A 26,667-nucleotide genomic window follows, 5' to 3' on the forward strand; every position below is an offset into this window, starting at 1 on the left:
TAAAATTCCATCATTCACCTTTGCAATATATAGCTCATGGGACAAATAGCTTAAAAACTATTGTAGTATTGAATATGTACTTATGCACTTTATCTCTTATTAAGTTGCTTGTTGAGCGATAACCATGTTTCGGGGACGCCATCAACTATTCTTTGTTGGATATCATGTGAGTTGCTATGCATGTCCGTCTTGTCCGAAGTAAGAGAGATCTACCACCTTCATGGTTGGAGCATGCATATTGTTAGAGAAGAACTTTGGGCCGCTAACTAAAGCCATGATTCATGGTGGAAGTTTCAGTTTGGACATATATCCTCAATCTCATATGAGAATAATAAGTGTTGCCACATGCTTATGCATTAAAGAGGAGTCCATTATTTGTTGTCCATGTTGTCCCGGTATGGATGTCTAAGTTGAGAATAATCAAAAGCGAGAAATCCAAAATGCGAGCTTTCTCCTTAGACCTTTGTACAGGCGGCATGGAGGTACCCCATTGTGACACTTGGTCAAAACATGTGCATTGCAAAGATCCGGTAGTCCAAGTTAATTAGGACAAGGTGCGGGCACTATTAGTATACTATGCATGAGACTTGCAACTTGTAAGATATAATGTACATAACTCATATGCTTTATTACTACCGTTGACAAAATTGTTTCATGTTTTCAAAATAAAAGCTCTAGCACAAATATAGCAATCGATGCTTTCCTCTTTGAAGGACCATTCTCTTTACTTTTATGTTGAGTCAGTTCACCTATCTCTCTCCACCTCAAGAAGCAAACACTTGTGATTAAGCGTGCATTGATTCCTACATACTTGCATATTGTACTTGTTATATTACTCTATGTTGACAATTATCCATGAGATATACATGTTACAAGTTGAAAGCAGCCGCTGAAACTTAATCTTCCTTTGTGTTGCTTCAATGCCTTTACTTTGATTTATTGCTTTATGAGTTAACTCTTATGCAAGACTTATTAATACTTGTCTTGAAGTACTATTCATGAAAAGTCTTTGCTATATGATTCACTTGTTTACTCATGTCATTACCATTGTTTTGATCGCTGCATCCACTACATATGTTTACAAATAGTATGATCAAGGTTATGATGGCATATCACTTCAAAAAATATCTTTGTTATCGTTTTACCTGCTCGGGACGAGCAGAACTAAGCTTGGGGATGCTTGATACGTCTCCGACGTATCGATAATTTCTTATGTTCTATGCCATATTATTGATGATACCTACATGTTTTATGCACACTTTATGTCATATTCGTGCATTTTCTGGAACTAACCTATTAACAAGATGCCGAAGTGCCAGTTCCTGTTTTCTCGCTGTTTTTGGTTTCAGAAATCCTAGTAACGAAATATTCTCGGAATTGGACGAAACGAAGACCCGGGGCCTATTTTTCCACGGAGCTTCCAGAAGACCGAAGAACACACGAAGTGGGGCCACGAGGTGGCGACACCACGTGGCGGCGCGGCCCGGGGGGGCCCGCGCCGCCCTATGGTGTGGCCCCCTCGTCTGGCCCCCGACTCTGCCCTTCCGCCTACTTAAAGCCTCCGTCGCGAAACCCCGATGCGAAAAACCACGATACGGAAAACCTTACCGAGACGCCGCCGCCGCCGATCCCATCTCGGGGATTCGGAGATCTCCTCCGGCACCCTGCCGGAGAGGGGATTCATCTCCCGGAGGACTCTACACCGCCATGGTCGCCTCCGGAGTGATGAGTGAGTAGTTCACCCCTGGACTATGGGTCCATAGCAGTAGCTAGATGGTTGTCTTCTCCTCATTGTGCTTCATTGTTAGATCTTGTGAGCTGCCTAACATGATCAAGATCATCTATCCGTAATTCTATATGTTGTGTTTGTCGGGATCCGATGGATAGAGAATACCATGTCATGTTAATTATCAAGTTATTACACATGTGTTGTTTATGATCTTGCATACTCTCCGTTACTAGTAGAGGCTCGGCCAAGTTTTTGCTTTTAACTCCAAGAGGGAGTATTTATGCTCGATAGTGGGTTCATGCTCGCATTGACACCGGGACAGTGACAGAAAGTTCTAAGGTTGTGTTGTGCTGTTGCCACTAGGGATAAAACATTGGCGCTATGTCCGAGGATGTAGTTGTTGATTACATTACGCACCATACTTAATGCAATTGTTTGTTGCTTTGCAACTTAATACTGGAGGGGGTTCGGACGATAACCTGAAGGTGGACTTTTTAGGCATAGATGCGATTGGATGGCGGTCTATGTACTTTGTCGTAATGCCCAATTAAATCTCACTATACTTATCATGTCATGTAAGTGCATTGTTATGCCCTCTCTATTTGTCAATTGCCCGACTGTAATTTGTTCACCCAACATGCTTTTATCTTTATGGGAGAGACACCTCTAGTGAACTGTGGACTCCGGTCCATTCTTTTAATACTGAAATACAAATCTGCTGCAATACTTGTTTTTACTATTTTCTCTGCAAACAATCATCTTCCACACAATACGGTTAATCCTTTGTTACAGCAAGCCGGTGAGATTGACAACCTCACTGTTTCGTTGGGGCAAAGTACTTTGGTTGTGTTGTGCAGGTTCCACGTTGGCGCCGGAATCTCTGGTGTTGCGCCGCACTACATCTCGCCGCCATCAACCTTCAACGTGCTTCTTGACTCCTACTGGTTCGATTAAACCTTGGTTTCTTACTGAGGGAAACTTGCCGCTGTGCCCATCACACCTTCCTCTTGGGGTTCCCAACGGACGTGTCAACTACACGCATCACATGTTAGGCTTAAATTTGTTTTGAATTTGCTTCTTGATGCTCTCTTTTGCTTCAACTACTATTTCTTGCGAGTGCATCACTAAAACTGCTGAGCCCATCTTAATGGCTATAAAGAAAGCACTTCTTGGGAGATAACCCATGTGTTTATTTTACTACAGCAATTTTGTTTTATATTTGAATCTTGGAAGTTGTTACTACTGTAGCAACCTCTCCTTATCTTATTTTATTGCATTTGTTGTGCCAAGTAAAGTCTTTGATAGTAGGGTTGATACTAGATTTGGATTACTGCGCAGAAACAGATTTCTTGCTGTCACGAATTTGGGTATGATTATCTGTAGGTAACTCAGAAAAATCTGCCAATTTACGTGCATGATCCTCAGATATGTACGCAACTTTCATTCAATTTGAGCATTTTCATCTGAGCAAGTCTGGTGCCTCATAAAATTCGTCTTTACGGACTGTTCTGTTTTGACAGATTCTGCCTTTTATTTCGCATTGCCTCTTTCGCTGTGTTGGATGGATTTCTTTGTTCCATTTCCTTCCAGTAGCTTTGAGCAATGTCCAGAAGTGTTAAGAATGATTGTGTCACCTCTGAACATGTGAATTTTAATTATGCACTAACCCTCTAATGAGTTTGTTTTGAGTTTGGTGTGGAGGAAGTTTTCAAGGGTCAAGAGAGGGCAGGCCCGGCCCTGAGGGGGGGCAAGCGGGGCGGCTGCCCTAGGCCCGCGAGCCAGAGGGGCCCCAACTCACAGCTTTCTCAGGCTTATGCAGTAACTGAGCAGAGGCAGCTGATGTGCGGCGGCGCCATCGGAGCGGATGGAAGTTTCTTTCCTATACGATTTGAGGTAGACGAAAATGAAACGGCACGTGGGTTGCAAGCTGGGCCTTTTTTTCCTTTGATCCGTTTGGTCTTTTCTCTCCTTCAGTTAGCTTGGGCTTTTTAAACTTATAACTGAGTGGGGCCGGTGTGATAGAGTCTTGGGATAGATTCTGGCCTATAGATTGATCCAGGAAATGTAGCACCCAATCGACACATTTTTTTCGAGTAGAGCATGTTGGTTGATTTGTTTGAGGATAAACAATTTTAAAAAAGGCGAAACATCAAGCCATGAATAGTATACTGGTCTAATTCTTATCCGCACGTTATGCGTCGTTCGAACAAGAGTTGAGGATGATTCATCGCTGACACTAGGTGGCTATGCAGAAAAGCGAGACGAGACCACACCTCATCCACGGCTATTACATGTGCAATATAAGCTTTAGAACCGACATATAGCGTGGCAACAATTTACATGACCCAATCAAAAGTTTTGAGGTGGTGGCAGGAATTCGGAAATCACGTCCTCTTGTTCCAAATTTCAACGACCTGGGTTGTGTCACGCCTTCATGCGGACGTGCCCCAATAAAAATTCCCGAAGTTTTATTGCTAGGACCTTAAATTCTAATTTCGCCCCGGGCCCTAAAAATCCTAGGACCGGCCCTGAGAGAGGGGGATGATACAATATGATCAAGAAGAGTGAAAAGTCAAAGCTTGGGGATGCCCCCGTGGTTCATCCCTGCATATTTTAAGAAGAATCAAGCGTCAAAGCTTGGGGATGCCCAAGGCATCTCTTCTTCATCGACAACTTATCAGGTTCCTCTAGTGAAACTATATTTTTATTCCGTCACATCTTATGTGCTTTACTTGGAGCGTCTGTTTGTTTTTATTTTTGTTTTTGTCTGAATAAATACATGCTTGTGTGGGAGAGAGACACGCTCCGCTGGTACATAGGAACACTTGTGTTCTTAGCTTTTAATGTTCATGGCGAAGGTTGAAACTGCTTCGTTAATTGTTATATGGTTGGAAACAGAAAATGCCGCATGTGGTAAATGGTATAATGTCTTGAATAATTTGATACTTGGCAATTGTTGTGCTCATATAGATCATGTTTAAGCTCTTGCATCATGTACTTTGCACCTATTAATGAAGGATTACATAGAGCTTGTTAAAATTTGGTTTGCATGATTAGTTTCTCTAGAGTCTAGATATTTTCTGGTTAAGGTGTTTGAACAACAAGGAAGACGATGTAAAGTCTTATAATGATTACAATATGTTCATATGTGAGCTTTGCTGCACCATTTTATACTTGAGTTTGCTTCAAACAACCTTGCTAGCCTAGCCTTGTATTGAGAGGAATTCTTCTCGTGCATCCAAATCCTTGAGCCAAATACTATGCCATTTGTGTCCACCATACCTACCTACCACATGGTATTTCTCCGCCATTCCAAAGTAAATTACTTGAGTGCTACCTTTAAAATTCTATTCTTTGCCTTTGCAATATATAGCTCATGGGACAAATAGTCTTAAAAACTATTGTGGTGAAGAATATGTACTTATGTGTCTTATTTCTTAATAAGTTGCTTGTTGAGCGGTAACCATGTTTCTGGGGACGCCATCAACTTTTACCTTTGTTGAATATCATGTGAGTTGCTATGCATGTTCGTCTTGTCTGAAGTAAGGGAGATTTTCATGATCAAATGGTTTGAGTATGCATAATGTTAGAGAAGAACATTGGGCCGCTAACTAAAGCCATGATTCATGGTGGAAGTTTCAGTTTGGACAATCAATCCTCAATCTCTTATGAGAATATTAACTGTTGCTGAATGCTTATGCATTAAAAGAGGAGTCCATTATCTGTTGTCTATGTTGTCCCGGTATGGATGTCTAAGTTGAGAATAATCAAAAGCGAGAAATCCAATGCGAACATTCTCCTTAGACCTTTGTACATGCGGCATAGAGGTACCCCTTTGTGACACTTGGTTGAAACATGTGCTATGCAATGATAATCCGTGTTAATCCAAGCTAATTAGGACAAGGTGCGAGCACTATTGGTATACTATGCATGAGGCTTGCAACTTATAGGATATCTTATACATAACACATATGCTTTATTACTACCGTTAACAAAATTGTTTCTTGTTTTCAAAATGAAAAGCTCTAGCACAAATATAGTAATCAATGCTTCCCTCTGCGAAGGGCCTATCTTTTACTTTATTGTTGAGTCAGTTTGCCTATTCTTTCTATCCCAGAAGCAAACACTTGTATCAACTGTGCATTGATTCTTACATGTTTACCTATTGTACTTGTTATATTGCTTTATGTTGACAATTATCCATGAGATATACATGTTACAAGTTGAAAGCAATTGCTGAAACTTAATCATCCTTTGTGTTGCTTCAATGCCTTTACTAAGAATTTATTGCTTTATGAGTAACTCTTATGCAAGTCTTATTGATGCTTGTCTTGAAAGTATTATTCATGAAAAGTCTTTGCTATATGATTCATTTGTTTACTCATTATCTTCATCATTGCTTCGAATCGCTGCATTCATCTCATATGCTTTACAATAGTATGATCAAGATTATGATAGCATGTCACTTCAGAAATTATCTTTGTTATCGTTTACCTACTCGAGGGCGAGTAGGAACTAAGCTTGGGGATGCTTGATACGTCCCAAACGTATCTATAATTTCTTATGTTCCATGCTACTTTTATGATGATACACACATGTTTTATACACATTATATGTCATATTTATGCGTTTTCCGGAACTAACCTATTGACGAGATGCCGAAGTGCCAGTTGTTGTTTTCTGCTGTTTTTGGTTCCAGAAATCCTAGTAAGGAAATATTCTCGGAATCGGACGAAATCAATGCCCAGCATCCTATTTTTCCACGAAGCTTCCAGAACACCTGAGAGCCACCAGAGTGGAGCTCTGGTGGGCCCAGATGATAGGGCGGCGCGGCCAGGGCCTGGGCCGCGCCCCCGTGTTGTGTCATCGCCCCGTCAGCCCTCCGAGTCCGCCTCTTCGCCTATTTAAAGGTCCCTGACCTAAAACCTCGATACGAAAAAGCCACGATACGAGAAACCTTCCAGAGCCGCCTCCATCGCGAAGCCAAGATCTGGGGGACATGAGTCTCTGTTCCGGCACGCCGCCGGGACGGGGAAGTGCCCCCGGAAGGCTCCTCCATCAACACCACCGCCATCTTCATCAACGCTGTTGTCTCCCATGAGGAGGGAGTAGTTCTCCATCGAGGCTAAGGGGCTGTACCGGTAGCTATGTGGTTAATCTCTCTCCTATGTACTTCAATACAATGATCTCATGAGCTGCCTTACATGATTGAGATTCATATGAGTTTTGTATCACTACTAGTCTATGTGCTACTCTTGTGATGTTATTAAAGTAGTCTATTCCTCCTTCACGGTGTAATGGTGACAGTGTGTGCATCGTGTAGTACTTGGCATAGGCTATGATCATAATCTCTTGTAGGTTATGGAGTTCTATGATAGTATTGATGTGATTTATTCCCCCTTCGTAGTGTGATGGTGACAGTGTGCATGCTATGTTAGTACTCGGTTTAAATTGAAAAGATCTATTATGCTCTAAAGGTTACTTAAATATGAATGTCGAATGTTGTGGAGCTTGTTAACTCCGGCATTGAGGTGCTCTCGTAGCCCTACACAACGAATGGTGTTCATTATCAAACAAGAGTATATGTAGCACAAAGGAAGAGAACTTATTTATTTATGTGATCAATGTTGAGAGTGTCCACTAGTGAAAGTTTGATCCCTAGGCCTTGTTTCCAAATACTGCAATCATCGCTTGTTTACTGTTTTACTGCATCTTTACTTCCTGCAATATTACTACCATCAACTGCACGCCAGCAAGCACTTTTATGGCGCCGTTACTACTGCTCATATTCATTCATACCACTTGTATTTCACTATCTCTTCGCCGAACTAGTGCACCTATATATCCGACAAGTGTATTAGGTGTGTTGGGGACACAAGAGACTTCTTGTATCGTGATTGCGGGGTTGCTTGAGAGGGATATCTTTGACCTCTTCCTCCCTGAGTTCGATAAACCTTGGGTGATCCACTTAAGGGAAACTTGCTGCTGTTCTACAAACCTCTGCTCTTGGAGGCCCAACACTATCTACAAGAATAGAAGCACCCGTAGACACCAGGCGGCTCCCGATCTTTTTTATCGGGTCCGCTTACTATATTCATATTTTCTGAAGTCGTCGTTCGCGGTATTATGCAAAGAATCTTGAAAAATTTGTCGGGTGTCCCGAATCAGTCGATTGCTTGCATAAACGAAACTTGAACTTTATTAATAAGTCTGTAACGATAAGATAAGCTAACTTTCTTTGGCTTAAAAAGCCTGATTGAAAATAAAAATGCTACTAAAGGTAAAGATGTATGCCACCATTCATCTTCTTAAGTAAGAGGAGGGTCCTTCTTGGCTTGGCCGACGTCTGCTGAAGTGCCGGTGGCTTCCAGGGTGGCGCCCATAGTTTCCGTAGAAGCATTGCCAATTGTTGCCAAAGGGTTAGTGCCTTCTGCTGAGGCTCTAACGTCTGCTGTCGAAGCTTTGATAGTTGGTACTATCGTTGCAGGATCATCGGGTTGTTTCTTCGTCTTCTTGTTGTTGTCTACCTCCTTAATCTTAGATTCCTTGCCTTCAAGAGCTAACTTTTTGGGAGCAAATTCGATAGCTTTTAATTCCTGTTTTATCCCAAACTTAGCTGCAATCTTCTGGAACTCTCGCTCATAATTATCCGAACGAGAAAAGCTTTCGTGAACCGTGATATTGGTCCTGTTGTTGCCTGGAACCTTGAACTTTAAATACACATAGTGTAGTACGGCAATGAATTTAGCGCAAGTTGATCTTCCAAGGATAGCATGGTACTGTGATTCCCAATTTACTACCTCGAACTCGATCCTTTCCTTCCTGAAATTGTCGGGTTTCCCGAAGATTACATTCAAGGAGATCCTACCGAGAGGGTATGCTGGCAAGGTTTGAAAAATGCCATAGAAACACGTATCAGTCTCCTGCAACATGTCGACTGCGATACCCATATTCTTGACTGTCCTTGCGAATATCAGATTCAGTCCGTTTCCACCATCCATGAATACTTTGCTCATGCTGAACCCTCCAATTTGTGCTTTGATTACCGGAGCTGCATGGCCTGGCCTTGGAATAGATATCGGGTGATCGGCTCTACTGAACAAGATGCTTTTCCCATACCAATCGATGAATTCTAGGACGTTAGCCATGGTGCCTTCTGCAAGATTAATTTCTTGCGTGAGCTTTTTCATTTCTCTTCTGGAGATACCAGTCTTGTGGATCATGCTCATCTGTCCTCGAGGTGGAGGGAAAGCTTCGTTAGAGGCACGAGTTTGAACTTGTTGAACATGATGCTGAGGTGGCGGCGGTGGGCTCGGGAGCTACGCCTGCCCTTTATTCGACTCATATAACTTCTGAAGATCAAGAAACTATCGGCAGTCCCTGAGCAGATGACTCGACTTTTTGGTGTTGTCCTTCGGGTCGATGTACGCGTGGATGTAACAAGGAGCATTTAACTGATTGGCGAACGGTATCTCCGGGACCCGTGGTGGTCGTTCCCTATAATTGACTCGATTTCCTCGAGAACCGTTGCAGTTACCATCCCGACAATCGTCGTGTCTGTCGCTGCGTTGATCATCGTACCGATCATCACGTCGATCGGAGTATCCGGTAGCTACAATGTTGGTGTCGCCGAAGGTTTCGTACCCACTGTCTCTCCTCTTTTTTGGTGATCACGACGATGATCTGACTCGTGTTTCTAATCATGTTCCTTGTCGTCACTGCGCGGGTGAGGTTTCCGCACATGATCTTCTCTATCAGCCCAACTATTAGCAATTTCCATGAGCTTGGTAATAGTCTTCGGCTTCTTCCGGCCGAGTTCCTTGATGTAAGATTCTCGTTGGATGCCATCGCTGAAGGCGTCAATCGCCCTGTCAACGAGAGACATCTTCGGCAACATTCAGAAGTTTAGTAAAACGTCCAATGTACGCACGCATTGACTCCTTCGGCTTCTGATAGCATTGGCGCAATTCTTCGATTCCGACATGCCTTTTGTATGTGGCCTAGAATTTTTTTTACAAAAGCGTCGACTAAGTCTTCCCATGACTTGATGGATCCCTTCGGCAGCCCCTCAGCCATGCTCATGCCGAATCTTTCAGGTAAAGTTGCAGACATTGCATTGCCGCCACTTGGTTTCCCTTGTGTAAGATTACGGTTTGCGGATAATCATCTATCCACAACCTTGGCTCCTGCTGACTGTCATATTTGGCGGCATCAGTAGGAGTAGGATTAAATCTCTTCGGCGACATCGCCTCCTGAATCCTGTCGCTTAGACAATCGGCACCTCGAGTTCACCATCATACTCTTGAGTTTCCTCGGAATCATCGCTGTCATAGCCTTCTCTTGTAGCACGTCAACGACGAGCTTTGTCAGTTTTACTCTGCGTAATGTCATCGTGGGCATCTTTTGAGCGATGATTAGATCCGCTACCTTGATGCGCAATTTTCTCTTTTCTAGGGGTGAGCTTATCTCCGAGGATCGCAAGACTTTCCAAAGCGCCCCTATGAGCTTGCACCATTGGATCATTGGGTGTTGGCTGGTGGTTGATCAAATAAGCTGCGAGGTTGGCTATTGCCCCTTCGACAGTCTTTGGCCTGACCATGCCCGCGGTGTCCATAGTCATGAAAGAGTTGGAGGGAGTCGAGGTAATCTCCCTTGCATCGGCTTCGAAAGGCGAGGGATTCGTGGCCGAAATCTCCCCGACCTTGGTTGCTCGTGAGACGCGCTCCCGTGCGAAGGTAATCCCCTTCGTCGTTCGCTTGATTGATTGGCTGCCTGCGGTGCCGATTGAGGTCAGCTTGCTCATTTGCTAACCGAACTCGATTCTTCTCTATAATACCGTGATACATGTTGAGAGTTCCTGCCAAAGCTCCAATGGGAATCCGAGTGTTATTGGCTATGGCGTTGCGAGCAATCTCCCACTCTTCCTCGGTGATGGTGTAAGCGCTATCGTCATTGCTGGCGCTGGCTTCGACACTGCAACGTCCACCACGATTGACACGTGGGGTGCGCTCACCTTCGGAGAGTTCGCTTCCCGTAAAAGGGTTGATGATAGCATAAATTTGGTGGTGGGACGCTTTCTAGGTGATCGCCCTAGTGATGTTGTCGATACTCTCTTCGTCGAAGGAGTACTTGGCGCTGCAGACGAAAGGTGTATCGTCCGAGCCTAGCCCATGCCTAGTATCGCAGTTGAGGCAGTAGTACAACGTTAGATCTGACGATGCAGAATCGTCAGATCCAATGGATATAGATGACATGGAATGGCGTGAAGATGTCGATGTCAACGATGTTGGAGTCGATGCCGATAACGTAACCAATAGATCGATCGTGATCGGTGATGAAGCGGTTGATGCAACAGTCGATGAAGCCGCAGTTATTGATGTGCTGAGAGCAAATGGGTCAGGGAGCTGAAGGATGCCCCCAGAGTGGACGCAGAAGTGAACGCTCCCGAACGTTAGGTCCATCGCGCCGCACAGGCCTGAGAAGGCCGAACGCGACGCGTCGCTGTGCGGAGTAAACTCCAAGGACCCAAAACGAACCGAGTTCCCCGAGCTTGGTGACGATGGAGCCGATGATGATGTCGGTGATGCCGCCGAAGATGTAGCCCACATGATCGGAGCTGCCGATGAAGTGCCTTGTACCAGCAGATTTCCCACAGACGGCGCCAATTGACGAGGGTGCTCCTCAGCAATGCCCACCATGAGGGGCTTAGGGTTGACGGAATCCTGCAGGCTAGCACGAGACTTCAGATACCAAACAAAATGGGGAGAGATATTTACCCAGGTTCGGGACCCTCGATGAGGTAAAACCATTACTTCTTGCTTGTCTGATCTTGATTATCGAATATATCGAGTTACAATGAGGTAGCCGATAGGCTGCTATAGTCGACTCACCGAGAGGCAAGGATTCTAGGTTTTTAGCTCTAACTTGCGATGGTTCTACGTATTGATGTTTCGTTGTTTGGCAGACCCCCTCCTGGCCTTTATATAGCAGGTCATGTCTCGAGAGTCCTGTCCAAACTCGACTAGGTTACAATGAGATCTATTCTAGTCATTCCTTTAACGATGTCTTCTTGCCTTGTTTATCAAAAATTCATTTTATAGTAGGTCTCCTTTGCTCGGAACCGACATGCGGGTCCACCTTGTTTGTTGGGCAATCTTCATGGGCCCCTAGTTGGGCTGGAGGAGGTATACTAATATTGGGTACCCGACGAGTAATGCCCACATCACTTGTAAAACATCGGAGCGTTTCTTGAGCAAATAAATCCAAGTAAATTTACTATAATCATCGATGAAGTTTACATAATATAAGTTTTTGCCAACGGAGGGAGGGGCATGACCCCATACATCGGAAAAGACTTGTTCCAAGGGAGTAGTAGAAACACTAGTGGAGACCGGATATGGTAGATGATGGCTCTTGGCTTGTTGGCAAGGATCACATATGTAAGGAGTTATTTCTGGCGAATGCGATAATTTATGCTTCCTAAGAACTTTTTGAACAATAAAGAATGAAGGGTGGCTGAGGAGGCAATGCCACGTAGAGGATGAAGGCTTGATGGTGATGAAGGCATGCTTGGGGGACCCTGTGGAGACTGGTATTAGACGATATAAACCACCATGACATGACCTCTAAACAGAATTTTCTTCGTGACCTGATACTTAATCAAGAAAAAATAGGTGAAACTCAATGAAGGCATGATTATCAAGAGCAATTTTATGTGTGGAAAGTAAAATTTTCGAAGCACTAGGAACATGTGGAATATTGTGAAGATGAATGGAACTATAAGGGGTATGCAAAATTGAATGACCAACATGTGTAAATGGGCATGCCTTTGCCACTCACATTATGAACTTGATCACGGCCATTGTAGGTGTCACGCGTGGCCAGTGTGTTTAACTCTCCAGTAATGTGATTTGTGGCACCAGAATCCATGTGCCACTTGGTATCAACACCATAAGCCCCCTTTTCTTCGGAATCATCACCATCACCGCGATCAGCATAACGCCACCAACATTCATTGGCGGGGTGGCCGTCCTTTTCGCAGATTTGGCACATCACATCTTGCCAAGGGGACGGCGCTGATGACCTCCTTGAGGTGGACGGCACTGATCATCACGGCGACCTTGGTAACCATCATCACGGCGACCTTGGTACACATCACGACAGCTTGGATAACCATCATCACGCCGACGGTAGTTATCATTGCGGCGGTAGCCATCATCGCGGCAGTAGGTGTCATCACGACGACGAGTATCATCACGGCGACGCTGGTCTGGGCGCTAGTCTAGGCGACCACACGCATCATCCCGTGGTGGATGCTTGCCAGTGCTTCCTCCACGAGCTACAAGGTTGGCACAGATCACGGCGGCGGCAGAGAGATTGTTTTCGTTGGTTGTGGCGGCGGTGGGGATCACGAGATCACGACAGCGGTAGAGGATTTGTAGGTTGTGGTTTTGTTGGTTGTGGCGGTGGCGATCACGAGATCACTGCAGCAGCAGAGGATTTGTAGGTTGTGGCGGCGGCGGTGATCAACAGATCACATCGGCGGCAAAAAAATCTAGCTTGTAGATCGGTTTCACAGGCGGCGGCTAGATGGGAAGGAAGATCGTTATGATTACCATGTTAGCGTGCAGGGAAACGATGCCCCGTTGAGAGCTCGTGCTTCGAGTTATATTGGATAGGAAAAGCCCCTATGGTGGCTGAATACAAAGGGGTATGTACAGAGTTGGAGTACTACACCATACTCTATGCATACGGTACAAAATATGTTTAACACCATGTCTTCGCTGAACATATCATACTCTCCTTCTGGCCTTTTAGACTACTTGAAATTCCAAATCTTTATTTCAATGTGCTAATGGACCGCCCAGATCTACTTGTGTGTTCTGATGCGATAGATCCATGCCATTCTCGATGTCATCTACTTTCAAGGAAGGTTGTAACGACTACTAGCTCCGACAAGCCAACGCTGCCCAGCACCGAATTCAAAGAAAAATCCATCATGTCAAATTACCACAAAATGAAGTTGTTAGAATCGTGATTCTGAATCAAACCAGAACCTCTATGTTAGGATTGTAAACCGTAGAATCTTAATTTTCAGACTAAAATCTTAGATTCTAGATAGTAGAATTGTACAATCATTTCACTCAATTTAGGTCGTGAAATCTTTAAGTTGTACCGATCATCACGTCGATCGGAGTATCCGGTAGCTACAATGTTGGTGTCGCCGAAGGTTTCGTACCCACTGTCTCTCCTCTTTTTTGGTGATCACGACGATGATCTGACTCGTGTTTCTAATCATGTTCCTTGTCGTCACTGCGCGGGTGAGGTTTCCGCACATGATCTTCTCTATCAGCCCAACTATTAGCAATTTCCATGAGCTTGGTAATAGTCTTCGGCTTCTTCCGGCCGAGTTCCTTGATGTAAGATTCTCGTTGGATGCCATCGCTGAAGGCGTCAATCGCCCTGTCAACAGAGACATCTTCGGCAACATTCAGAAGTTTAGTAAAACGTCCAATGTACGCACGCATTGACTCCTTCGGCTTCTGATAGCATTGGCGCAATTCTTCGATTCCGACATGCCTTTTGTATGTGGCCTAGAATTTTTTTTACAAAAGCGTCGACTAAGTCTTCCCATGACTTGATGGATCCCTTCGGCAGCCCCTCAGCCATGCTCATGCCGAATCTTTCAGGTAAAGTTGCAGACATTGCATTGCCGCCACTTGGTTTCCCTTGTGTAAGATTACGGTTTGCGGATAATCATCTATCCACAACCTTGGCTCCTGCTGACTGTCATATTTGGCGGCATCAGTAGGAGTAGGATTAAATCTCTTCGGCGACATCGCCTCCTGAATCCTGTCGCTTAGACAATCGGCACCTCAGAGTTCACCATCATACTCTTGAGTTTCCTCGGAATCATCGCTGTCATAGCCTTCTCTTGTAGCACGTCAACGACGAGCTTTGTCAGTTTTACTCTGCGTAATGTCATCGTGGGCATCTTTTGAGCGATGATTAGATCCGCTACCTTGATGCGCAATTTTCTCTTTTCTAGGGGTGAGCTTATCTCCGAGGATCGCAAGACTTTCCAAAGCGCCCCTATGAGCTTGCACCATTGGATCATTGGGTGTTGGCTGGTGGTTGATCAAATAAGCTGCGAGGTTGGCTATTGCCCCTTCGACAGTCTTTGGCCTGACCATGCCCGCGGTGTCCATAGTCATGAAAGAGTTGGAGGGAGTCGAGGTAATCTCCCTTGCATCGGCTTCTGAAAGGCGAGGGATTCGTGGCCGAAATCTCCCTGACCTTGGTTGCTGTGAGACGCGCTCCCGTGCGAAGGTAATCCCCTTCGTCGTTCGCTTGATTGATTGGCTGCCTGCGGTGCCGATTGAGGTCAGCTTGCTCATTTGCTAACCGAACTCGATTCTTCTCTATAATACCGTGATACATGTTGAGAGTTCCTGCCGAAGCTCCAATGGGAATCCGAGTGTTATTGGCTATGGCGTTGCGAGCAATCTCCCACTCTTCCTCGGTGATGATGTAAGCGCTATCGTCATTGCTGGCGCTGGCTTCGACACTGCAACGTCCACCACGATTGACACGTGGGGTGCGCTCACCTTCGGAGAGTTCGCTTCCCGTAAAAGGGTTGATGAAAGCATAAATTTGGTGGTGGGACGCTTTCTAGGTGATCGCCCTAGTGATGTTGTCGATACTCTCTTCGTCGAAGGAGTACTTGGCGCTGCAGACGAAAGGTGTATCGTCCGAGCCTAGCCCATGCCTAGTATCGCAGCTTGAGGCGAGTAGTACAACGTTAGATCTGACGATGCAGAATCGTCAGATCCAATGGATATAGATGACATGGAATGGCGTGAAGATGTCGATGTCAACGATGTTGGAGTCGATGCCGATAACGTAACCAATAGATCGATCGTGATCGGTGATGAAGCGGTTGATGCAACAGTCGATGAAGCCGCAGTTATTGATGTGCTGAGAGCAAATGGGTCAGGGAGCTGAAGGATGCCCCCAGAGTGGACGCAGAAGTGAACGCTCCCGAACGTTAGGTCCATCCCGCCGCACAGGCCTGAGAAGGCCGAACGCGACGCGTCGCTGTGCGGAGTAAACTCCAAGGACCCAAAACGAACCGAGTTCCCCGAGCTTGGTGACGATGGAGCCGATGATGATGTCGGTGATGCCGCCGAAGATGTAGCCCACATGATCGGAGCTGCCGATGAAGTGCCTTGTACCAGCAGATTTCCCACAGACGGCGCCAATTGACGAGGGTGCTCCTCAGCAATGCCCACCATGAGGGGCTTAGGGTTGACGGAATCCTGCAGGCTAGCACGAGACTTCAGATACCAAACAAAATGGGGAGAGATATTTACCCAGGTTCGGGACCCTCGATGAGGTAAAACCATTACTTCTTGCTTGTCTGATCTTGATTATCGAATATATCGAGTTACAATGAGGTAGCCGATAGGCTGCTATAGTCGACTCACCGAGAGGCAAGGATTCTAGGTTTTTAGCTCTAACTTGCGATGGTTCTACGTATTGATGTTTCGTTGTTTGGCAGACCCCCTCCTGGCCTTTATATAGCAGGTCATGTCTCGAGAGTCCTGTCCAAACTCGACTAGGTTACAATGAGATCTATTCTAGTCATTCCTTTAACGATGTCTTCTTGCCTTGTTTATCAAAAATTCATTTTATAGTAGGTCTCCTTTGCTGGAACCGACATGCGGGTCCACCTTGTTTGTTGGGCAATCTTCATGGGCCCCTAGTTGGGCTGGAGGAGGTATACTAATATTGGGTACCCGACAGGTAATGCCCACATCACTTGTAAAACATCAGAGCGTTTCTTGAGCAAATAAATCCAAGTAAATTTACTATAATCATCGATGAAGTTTACATAATATAAGTTTTTGCCAACAGAGGGAGGGGCATGACCCCATACATCAGAAAAGACTTGTTCCAAGGGAGTAGTAGAAACACTAGTGGAGACCGGATATGGTAGATGATGGCTCTTGGCTTGTTGGCAAGGATCACATATGTAAGGAGTTATTTCTGGCGAATGCGATAATTTATGCTTCCTAAGAACTTTTTGAACAATAAAGGATGAAGGGTGGCTGAGGAGGCAATGCCACGTAGAGGATGAAGGCTTGATGGTGATGAAGGCATGCTTGGGGGACCCTGTGGAGACTGGTATTAGACGATATAAACCACCATGACATGACCTCTAAACAGAATTTTCTTCGTGACCTGATACTTAATCAAGAAAAAAATAGGTGAAACTCAATGAAGGCATGATTATCAAGAGCAATTTTATGTGTGGAAAGTAAAATTTTCGAAGCACTAGGAACATGTGGAATATTGTGAAGATGAATGGAACTATAAGGGGTATGCAAAATTGAATGACCAACATGTGTAAATGGGCATGCCTTTGCCACTCACATTATGAACTTGATCACGGCCATTGTAGGTGTCACGCGTGGCCAGTGTGTTTAACTCTCCGATAATGTGATTTGTGGCACCGGAATCCATGTGCCACTTGGTATCAACACCATAAGCCCCCTTTTCTTCGGAATCATCACCATCACCGCGATCAGCATAACGCCACCAACATTCATTGGCGGGGTGGCCGTCCTTTTCGCAGATTTGGCACATCACATCTTGCCAAGGGGACGGCGCCGATGACCTCCTTGAGGTGGACGGCACTGATCATCACGGCGACCTTGGTAACCATCATCACGGCGACCTTGGTACACATCACGACAGCTTGGATAACCATCATCACGCCGACGGTAGTTATCATTGCGGCGGTAGCCATCATCGCGGCAGTAGGTGTCATCACGACGACGAGTATCATCACGGCGACGCTGGTCTGGGCGCTAGTCTAGGCGACCACACGCATCATCCCGTGGTGGATGCTTGCCAGTGCTTCCTCCACGAGCTACAAGGTTGGCACAGACAAATGTGCTTGTGTGTTGTCCTGGGGCAGTGAGCATAGTCTGACGCATATCAAACGCCTTGAGCTGAGAACACATGTCGTTTAGGGTGGTACTTGGGACATCATTGATGGAGGCGACGAGTGAGTTGTAGTCCACGTCGAGCCCATTAAGGATGTAGTCTTTGAGCTCGTCATCATCAACTCGTTTTCCAGCTGCGACAAGCTCAGACGCGAACCCACACATCTTGGAGATGAACTGATCCAATGTCATAGCCTCCTTTTTTGTATTGGCAAGAGCTCTACGCAGAAAATCGACTCAGGCCTTAGACTGCATGGAGAAAAGATCAGTAAGAGCGTCCCAGATATCTGCAGCATGCTTAAGACCAAACACATGGGCTAGAACATCCTCGCTCAAAGAGTTGAGGAGGTAGCTCGCAACTTGCTGATCTCTGGCAATCCAAGTGTCATAGGCCGGGTTCGACAGCTTCACGGTTTTCTTGTTGTCGTCTTCAACCTCCAATTCTTCAGGTGGGGAGCGGTCGGAGCCTTCGAGAAGCCCCATGACACGAGCGCCATGGAGAGCGGGCAGAACATGTGCCTTCTAGTATAGATAGTTCTCGCTCTTCAACTTGATAGCAGGCGGAGCACCAATGACCGCTGAGGAAGCAGTCGAGGAGGACGCCATCGAATGTTCGGGAGGGAGGGTGTGGGGATTGTTTTTGTAGGTGTTTGTTGGGATGGAGGCAGCGGCAATCAACACATCACGACGGCGGCTGAGAGATTGTTTTCGTTGGTTGTGGCGGCGGTGGCGATCACGAGATCACGGCGGTGGCAGAGGATTTGTAGGTTGTGGTTTTGTTGGTTGTGGCGGTGGCGATCACGAGATCACGACGGCGGCAGAGAGATTGTTTTCGTTGGTTGTGGCGGCGGTGGCGATCACGAGATCACGACGGCGGCAGAGGATTTGTAGGTTGTGGTTTTGTTGGTTGTGGCGGTGGCGATCACGAGATCACGGCGGCGGCAGAGGATTTGTAGGTTGTGGCGGCAGCGGTGATCAACTGATCACATCGGCGGCGAAAAAATCTAGCTTGTAGATCGGTTTCACAGGCGGCGGCTAGATGGGAAGGAAGATCGTTATGATTACCATGTTAGCGTGCAGGGAAACGATGCCCCGTTGAGAGCTCGTGCTTCGAGTTATATTGGATTAGAAAAGCCCCTATGGTGGCTGAATACAAAGGGGTATGTAGAGAGTTGGAGTACTACACCATACTCTATGCATACGGTACAAAATATGTTTAACACCATGGTTGTGCGTTGGAGCTTGGAAGAAGAGGATGTGAATTACAGGAGCATTTATTATCAGAGGCATGCCATCGGGTCCTTGTTTCAAGGAAAGAATCGCTCGGGGCCTAGCTAAAAATCTGACGTCAATCCTGCTTCCTATCTTACGGCCAGAGACTAGTCCGATGGAAGCTAGATATCGATCGGAGGCCGATTGCTAGTGATGCCCGAGAGTTTTGGACGGTTTAGTTTCGGACTTGTTCTCTTTCCGAGACATGATCGGGGTGTTGGAGGCAGACTGTTATAAAAGCCAATGGAAGCTTTGAGAAAATCAGTTCACAGCAGGACGAGCGAGGACGATGGACATGGAGCAGGACCACATCAGCCTTCTCCCGGACTGCGTGCTGGGCAGCATCGTGTCTCTCCTCCCCGTCAAGAACGCGGCCGCTACCATGGCGCTCTCCCGCCGCTGGCGGCCTCTCTGGCCTTCGCTGCCGCTCGAGCTCGACGTCGGCGATCACTCCCCTGGCGCTGGGCGGCTAATCTCGGGTGCCCTCTCCTCCCACAGCACCGTTCGGATCCGCCGCTTCCACGTGGACACCCTCAAAGACGAAACGACCCTCCCGTGGCTGCATGCCCTAGAAGGTAGGCGCGTCGATGGCAGCCTCGTCATCAGGTTCGCTCGCGACGGCCCCCGGCCAATGCTTCCCGCGAACCTCCTGCGCGCCAGCACGGGCGCCGGCCCGGGCACCGCGCTCCGCCATCTTGAGCTTCGCTGGTGCAAGCTCCACCCCCGCACGACCGACGGACCATGCACCTTCCCTAGCTTGGTCGTCCTGCACCTGTCCTCCGTGGTGATCGGCGACGCGGGGCTGCACCGCCTGATCGCCGGCTGCCCGGCGCTGCGGGAGCTGCACCTCATCCGGGTTCATGAGCTCCGTTGCTTCGCCCCCCGCTCCAGCACCCTCCTCCGGGTCACCATCGGGTCGCCGCACGTCCCCATCCGGGAGATCTCCTTCAGGGGCACGCCTAATCTCCAAAGCCTCCAGCTCTGGCATGCCGATATTTGGCAGCTCTATCCCGCCATCATCAACCAAGCTGCCATGCCCTGTAAATCCCGGACGTCGGTTGGCATTGCACTTGACACGCTGGACTCGCCGTGCTTCAGGATTATGCCTAAGGTACGCACGCCTCTCTACTATTTTCGTCTGAGTATTTAATTCATGCACTTATTCTCTTCCGGCCGGTTTCAAGACCTTTTTTTTTGGAATTCCGTTGAAGGCTCTTTTTTTTCTATCAATGCATCTAAGTGCAATGCCTTTTGCGTTTTTACGAATTTTTTTGCTTGTTTATTTTAGATTTTACTATTTTGTCACAACTGAAGACAGCTAATGTATCTCTACTCTGTAAATATATCATGGTATTGACTGTCATTTTTTTCCCTTTATGCAGAGGTCGATCCCCATCGTAACAACACTGAAACTCAGCATGAAGTTCAGCGATATCGAGGAGCTGGGGAAGGTGGCACACATGTTAAGTTTATTCCCGTCTTTGCAGACTCTTGAGATTTGGGTAATCAATTAACCTTCAATTTTTCATAAACAGACTTTTCACTGTAAGTTTGGCTCATTGATGGTTAACTTGTCTTGCTACTCCTTTGCGACATGCAGCGCTACAACTTCTTCTGCTCAAATAAGGATAAAAAGGCGCATGCACAGAGGCGGTTACCAGCAGCTAATACAGTTATCTGCCTCAAAAAGCATCTAAAATATGTGATACTTGAAGGGTATTGTGGGACCGAAACAGAGGTAGAGTTTGCCAGGTACATTCTGGCAGGAGCAAAATCTCTCAACAACATGCAGATATTTTATCATGCTGCAGCTAAGTGGAGCGACCACGATGTCAACAATGAAAAAGACCTGATATGCAGAGGTGGTAAAGCCTCTTCGAAAGCTCGAGTAAACTTTAGCAAGAGCAACAACAGTGATGTTTTTGTAAAGAAAAGCTTATAGTTCGGTGAACAAAGTTCTATTGTTTGATTCCCCCACCCCCCATATTTGTCCGCATGCACTTCTGTGACATTGTATCATGATCAGCAACATATTACAGACGTTGTGCAACATTATAATGCATGTCATTTTCAGTAAAATATGACATCATATTTTTCAGCAACAAGCATATCAACTGTTTGGAAAAATAATGTACAAATTGCTACAGAAAGTTGTTTATTTTGTACACATTTCAACTTATTCAGATTGAGAAGCCAAATTTTAGTATGTGCATCATCCTGTGTAGGGGTGTTCAAGACGGTTTTAACACCCCTGATCATGTGCCATAGCAGCCTGCTGAAAATCCACTCTCCACAACACGTCATGACACAAACAGAGACGGATGCTCTTACAAAATGAAGGAGACAAATGCAGTAGGTCTATAAACTCAGGCAGCAGCAGGACAAGTGTCAAGATCCAGAATCAAATATAAATTTCTAGCCTAGAGATATAGCGCAATATCATTCAATCAGAAGTGTTACAGACCAGAGTCATCTTCCATGGATAGTTCTATTTCGGATAAATGATATCATAGTGCCCAGGCCTATATAATAAGGTCACGAACCTCCTTCTTTCTGCCGGCGACAAGTTTCTAGACCCCTCACGCTCAACATGGGCCATGGGTGTTGTGGTATCATCACAATCAATTGACTGCTCCAATTCTTCTGCTTTAGATTCTTGACTAGGGTAGATGTGATGCGGATTAAGCCTTACAGGCGAGCTTCCATCAAGATTTTCCAGGATAAGAGGGATGCCTAGTGCATCTACAAGCGCTCTGATCTGCATATGGTTGGCTTCGCCGTCCTCAGCACGCACTTCCCATATGCAAAGCTGTTTAAAAAAACACAAGCAAAAGAGTTGTAAATTTTAGTTGATGTAGTTCCAAAAATATTTTGTGCTGAATAAATTTCTATAATATAGAGATAGATCAATTCCTCCACTTCTGAACAGTGTGGATAATGGAAGATCGACAACGAAAACGACGAACTAATTCAAGAAATTAACTAACATAGCAAACTTTTCGGAATACAAGAGTGGCGAGGACAAAAAAGACACCCTGTTTTCCCCCTGGTATTTCAGAATATCAAATAAGCTTTCCAAAAAGAACTTTGCTCACCAAGAATATTCCCAACAATTGGCGAATAGCCGAAATCATAGCATAGTAATGAAGTTTTAAAGTTTCAGAATTTAAAAGCAAATTTCAAGAAATAGTCTCTGCTAATAAGATTTCATCAGTATCAATGCAATGAAAATTTCTAAAGCGTGAGCATAGACACACAATAAACATATCACAGTTACTCAACAAGATTTTTTTGTTTTGGTGGATGGTGTCATGTCACAATTAGTCTAACCTCAAAAACTGATTCATAATCTCCTCCAAAAAAGCATTGCAGAAGTTACTCAAGAAGATTTATTATTATTATTATTGGGTGGATGGTGTCAGGTCACAATCCGCCTAACCTCAGAAACTGATTCATAGTCTCCTGGAAGAAAAGCATGGTAGTAGTCTTTGCTCATGCGTATCTCAATCTCAGTCAGCGACCTGAGGAGGGGCAATACTGAACAACAAAGTTCTGTTATTTCCTGAAATAGACAACATAATAATAATCATTAAGAATCCTCACTTTGTGATGTGACATGTTCAGTCATCTCCATGTGATATAGTTCTCCGGCAGCAAGGCTACAAAACAGAAAGGTTTTAACAGTGAGGACTCAATCAGAAAGAATTGGTTTATGTTGTAGATATAGCTTGAAATTCTCAGGATGGTTTAACCATACCCCTGTTCAATTAAGCTAACCACAGATTCAAATCCCTGCAAACATAAATTTAGCAAATTAAGTGATTATTCAACATATATTGTAAGGGAAACCAAATGCAACAAATCTTAACCAGTATCGAGCATAGTAAACTAAGTTATTTGGGAATTGTGCAAATGACTGTAAAGGATCCCAAACAGAAGAGTGCTCAGATACAGTGTTAAAAACGCCAACTCTATTTTGTTTGAAATGCATTTGTAGTAACGTACAAGAATCTTTGACTTCAGTCAGTCTACTAATGTAGCAGAACCTGTAAATTCGAAATAACTGAACACTATGCAAAGTAGCAAAAGGGACAATCCCATGATAAATGGTAACCATATCCAGCATATACAGTTTTTTGTTTTCTGTGATAGATGGAAAATTTATGTATAACATGTATGTTTGATCTATGGAGCATGCAAAGCATACATGTAATTTACAAGTACATATAATGTAGACTCGACCCACTTATGGTATGTATGTGCTACCCGAAGGCAAAGCGTTTTAAAGGACTGTCAGTTTGCTAGACAACGAGCCAACGCCAACTATAGTTGTATCTGAAACTCAATGGAGTTGTCTGAAAAGAATATACACACTGGAAAAGTTGAATAAATGTGTTCTAAGCTGAGAATTGAGTAATACATACACAAAAAGCAGGCAGTAAGTCTTCGTCGTAACGATAACAAGCTAGCATGTATGTTTCAACACGCTGTCTGAGGCGGGCAGCTTCTTTCTTGCGATTGTCATCATCCTTTATTTCTACAGTATTCTCCTGTTTAAACATCAATTATTTCTAGCGTCCACACATGCATATGACAGAAATGCATAATGAGAGCAAGTGGATTGAGACTGTTACCAAGTAATTGAAAATGAAAGCTCTGTAAAAACAGCTGCCATCTCCAGGGACTCGTCTAAAGAAACCATACTTTTTACTGAGTAGCTGTGTAGTGTTGGATCACGGAGTTAGAAGAACTGAAGTTAATAGTATCGTATACATAACTAAAGAATAGTATACATGAATATACCATGATCTTTTCAGTGATGATGTCATTATCATAATTGTCCAAAGTCAGAACAAGTTCCTATAAAACCAGCAAAATCATGATCACAGAGATATGCCAAATAATCCAATAAAACTTTAGTACATCAATCAGCCAATAAATATTGGAGGTCCACGAATTTGCATTTTTTTTTACTAGACAAAAGTTTGTCCCATTATTTCACAGGTGTTGATAGTGAGAATCATCTGAGTTGCACCTGTTTTATAAAATTTATAATTCAAGAAGAACACAATCTAAAGTAGCTAAAAAAAGCATGTTCAGTATAGAGTTGCAGTTTCACACCTTATGACCAAGCTTGGATCTACTGTTGGAAACCCCTCCACTGTCATCATTCTCGGTGATCATCTAGAGATAATTGAAAGGTGGCAATAAGGCATGATCAGATCATGGAGTAAATATGAGCTAACATTCAGACTATATTAGGTTGAGCATTTCTAATTGGACAAGTCTAATTAACGAGCTTAAAGAGTCAATAAAGGGGGTGAATCATTCATACTTGAGAGCGTGTGCTAGTCAGATGAGTGGTGCCAAGAGACTCCAGAAATGGATCAACTTCCTGCTCCTCCCCCCGTTCGTCTTCCTGTGATGAACATTTTTCAGTAGCTGAAACCACAGTATCTAAATCTTACAGTTCCAACCAATTTCAAAGAACCGAGGTTCATAGCTTGCACACTTGGATCAGAGGATCCAGCAAGATGCAGTTCATCAACAGGTACCATAAATAATCAGGAACCGTCAATAAAGATTCGAGGTTGACGAGAGATCGGTCCCTTTTCTGCAGCCAAGATTCATACCTGAGGGTGCGTGATTTCAATAGAGTGTAGGAACTCCTCTTCCCACAGGTCTTCCTGTAATCGCTATTTTTTGCAGTGTTAAAACCAGAGGATCAACGAATCACACACGGCAGAAAAATCGATAAAGAACGGAACAGGGCCAGCAAAAGATGATGCAAGAAAGGACGAGAGCCTAACCTCATCAGTAGACGATGTCGACGAAGGCGTCGATGTTGAGGACTGCGGAGGCGGAGGCGGAGGCGTAAATCACCAAGAATGCAAGAACGAGAGGCTTCAGGCTTGCGAAGGGGACATAACAGAAATCACCCAAGAATGCAAGAACAAGAGCCTAACCTCATCAGCAGATAATAGCGACGAAGGCGTCGGACTCGGGGACTGCGGAGGCGAAGGCGAAGATTTCGACGGCGAGGGCGACGAAGCCGTCGGCGACGAAGGCGTCGGCGCTGCGGGAGGCGAAGTCGACGAAGGCGTCGGCGCTGGGGGAGGCGAAGTCGACGAAGGCGTCGGCGCTGGGGGAGGCGAAGGCGACGAAGGCGTCGGCGCTGGGGGAGGTGAAGTCGACGGCGTCAGCAACGCCGACCGCCGTGTAGCTGCGTCTCCGCAATCGCTGGAGGTTCCAGCGGCCGCGGCTGCGGCCTCGTCACGTCCCGGGCCCTCCCCGGCCCTTGACAGCTTACACCCCATTTCTTGGAGTCTTTTCTTTCTCCCCTTGAAATTTCCAAGAATTGTGTATACAGGTGTTGTTCGTGTGAACAGTTGAAGGATGGGGGCAGAATTTATAGGCGTGGAGGGGGTTATATATGAGCTTCTAGTTTCTCGAGGCTTCCCAGGAAAACTGACCAACTGTTAGGAATTTTAGTTGTAAAATTCTTTTGCAGACGATTTTCATTGATACAATTATGAGTATCAGAATTATTATTTGTTCGAGTCAGTCATTTTTTCTCTAGGAAATTCTTTGCACTCATAGAGAAATTTGCATCCAATCTAACCTTTCGAAAACTAGCTAAATACGCAAGCTTAACTACAGTCAATAAATTAAAACGTTTCAGCATGTCAAACAATTGTTGCTGTACTTTCATGTCTCGTGAGCCCCATCAGCTCAGAACGAAGGATTAAGAGAACAAACTTATGGTTGGATGGTTAGGAGGGTAGTGGCACCCTCAACCCACCAGAGTTTAAATCCCGGATTTGACACTTTGGTGTCTCATAAAAACGAAATATTCTTTAGTGGGAGGCGACGTTCCCGTCGACAGCGAGACGCCTGTGGTGACTTCGTCAATCTCAAGACCCGTCGGATCAGATCTTCGATGCAGTCTCTCGGAGGTGCTCATAGGGGTAGGGGTGTGCGTGTGTGCGTTCATAGGGGGTGAGTGTGTGCGCGTATGTGTGAGCGTCTTTGATTGTATTGTGTTTCACAAAAAAATGAAGGATCAATTGGGCCACGTTTGGTAGCCTGCCTGCCCCTTGGCTCGCATCGGCCCAGCTTTTTTTGGCCCGTTTGGTTACCTGGCCGAGGTCGCGTTATTGCACGAACCGCTTCTCAAAGCATCCTCGAACCAGGCCCCCGAGGAATGCCTTTTGCTCCATGATGTCGATGCCTTTTGCTCCATGATCTGATCATGCCTTATTGCCACCAATTATCTCTAGATGCTCACTGAGAATGATGAGAGCAGAGGGGTTTCCGACAGTAGATCCAAGCTTGGTCATAAGGTGTGAAACTGCAACTCTATACTGAACATGCTTTTTTTAGCTACTTTAGATTGTGTTCTTCTTGAATTATAAATTATATAAAACAGGTGCAACTCATATGATTCTCACTATGAACATCTCTTGATACCTATGTGAAATAATGGGACAAATTTTTGTCTAGTAAAAAAAATGCAAATTTATGGACCTCCAAGATTTATTGGCTGATTGATGTACTACAGGTTTATTGGATTATTTGGCATATCACTGTGATAATGATTTTGCTGGTTTTGTAGGAACTTGTTCTGACTTTGGACAATTTTGATAATGAGATCAT

The 26,667-nt window shown here is 45.2% G+C and overlaps 1 protein-coding gene across 1 annotated transcript; it reads right to left on the bottom strand.

The window, feature by feature from the left end:
• Positions 1 to 21,346: 21,346 nt before the first annotated feature.
• LOC124655037 (ubiquitin thioesterase otubain-like) lies at positions 21,347 to 25,328 on the bottom strand. The gene is made up of 12 exons (XM_047194009.1): positions 24,978 to 25,328; positions 24,822 to 24,863; positions 24,645 to 24,698; positions 24,347 to 24,430; positions 24,133 to 24,195; positions 23,815 to 23,871; positions 23,646 to 23,729; positions 23,436 to 23,561; positions 22,769 to 22,803; positions 22,615 to 22,670; positions 22,451 to 22,548; positions 21,347 to 21,820 (listed from the first exon to the last, which is right to left on the bottom strand). Exons 1-12 carry the CDS (start codon positions 25,326 to 25,328, stop codon positions 21,500 to 21,502), a joined length of 1,371 nt encoding a protein of 456 aa, XP_047049965.1. The 3' UTR covers positions 21,347 to 21,499.
• Between the last annotated feature and the right edge of the window lie 1,339 nt (positions 25,329 to 26,667).

The sequence above is a fragment of the Lolium rigidum genome, chromosome 1, assembly GCF_022539505.1.
Source record: "Lolium rigidum isolate FL_2022 chromosome 1, APGP_CSIRO_Lrig_0.1, whole genome shotgun sequence".
Classification (NCBI taxonomy): Eukaryota; Viridiplantae; Streptophyta; class Magnoliopsida; order Poales; family Poaceae; genus Lolium; species Lolium rigidum.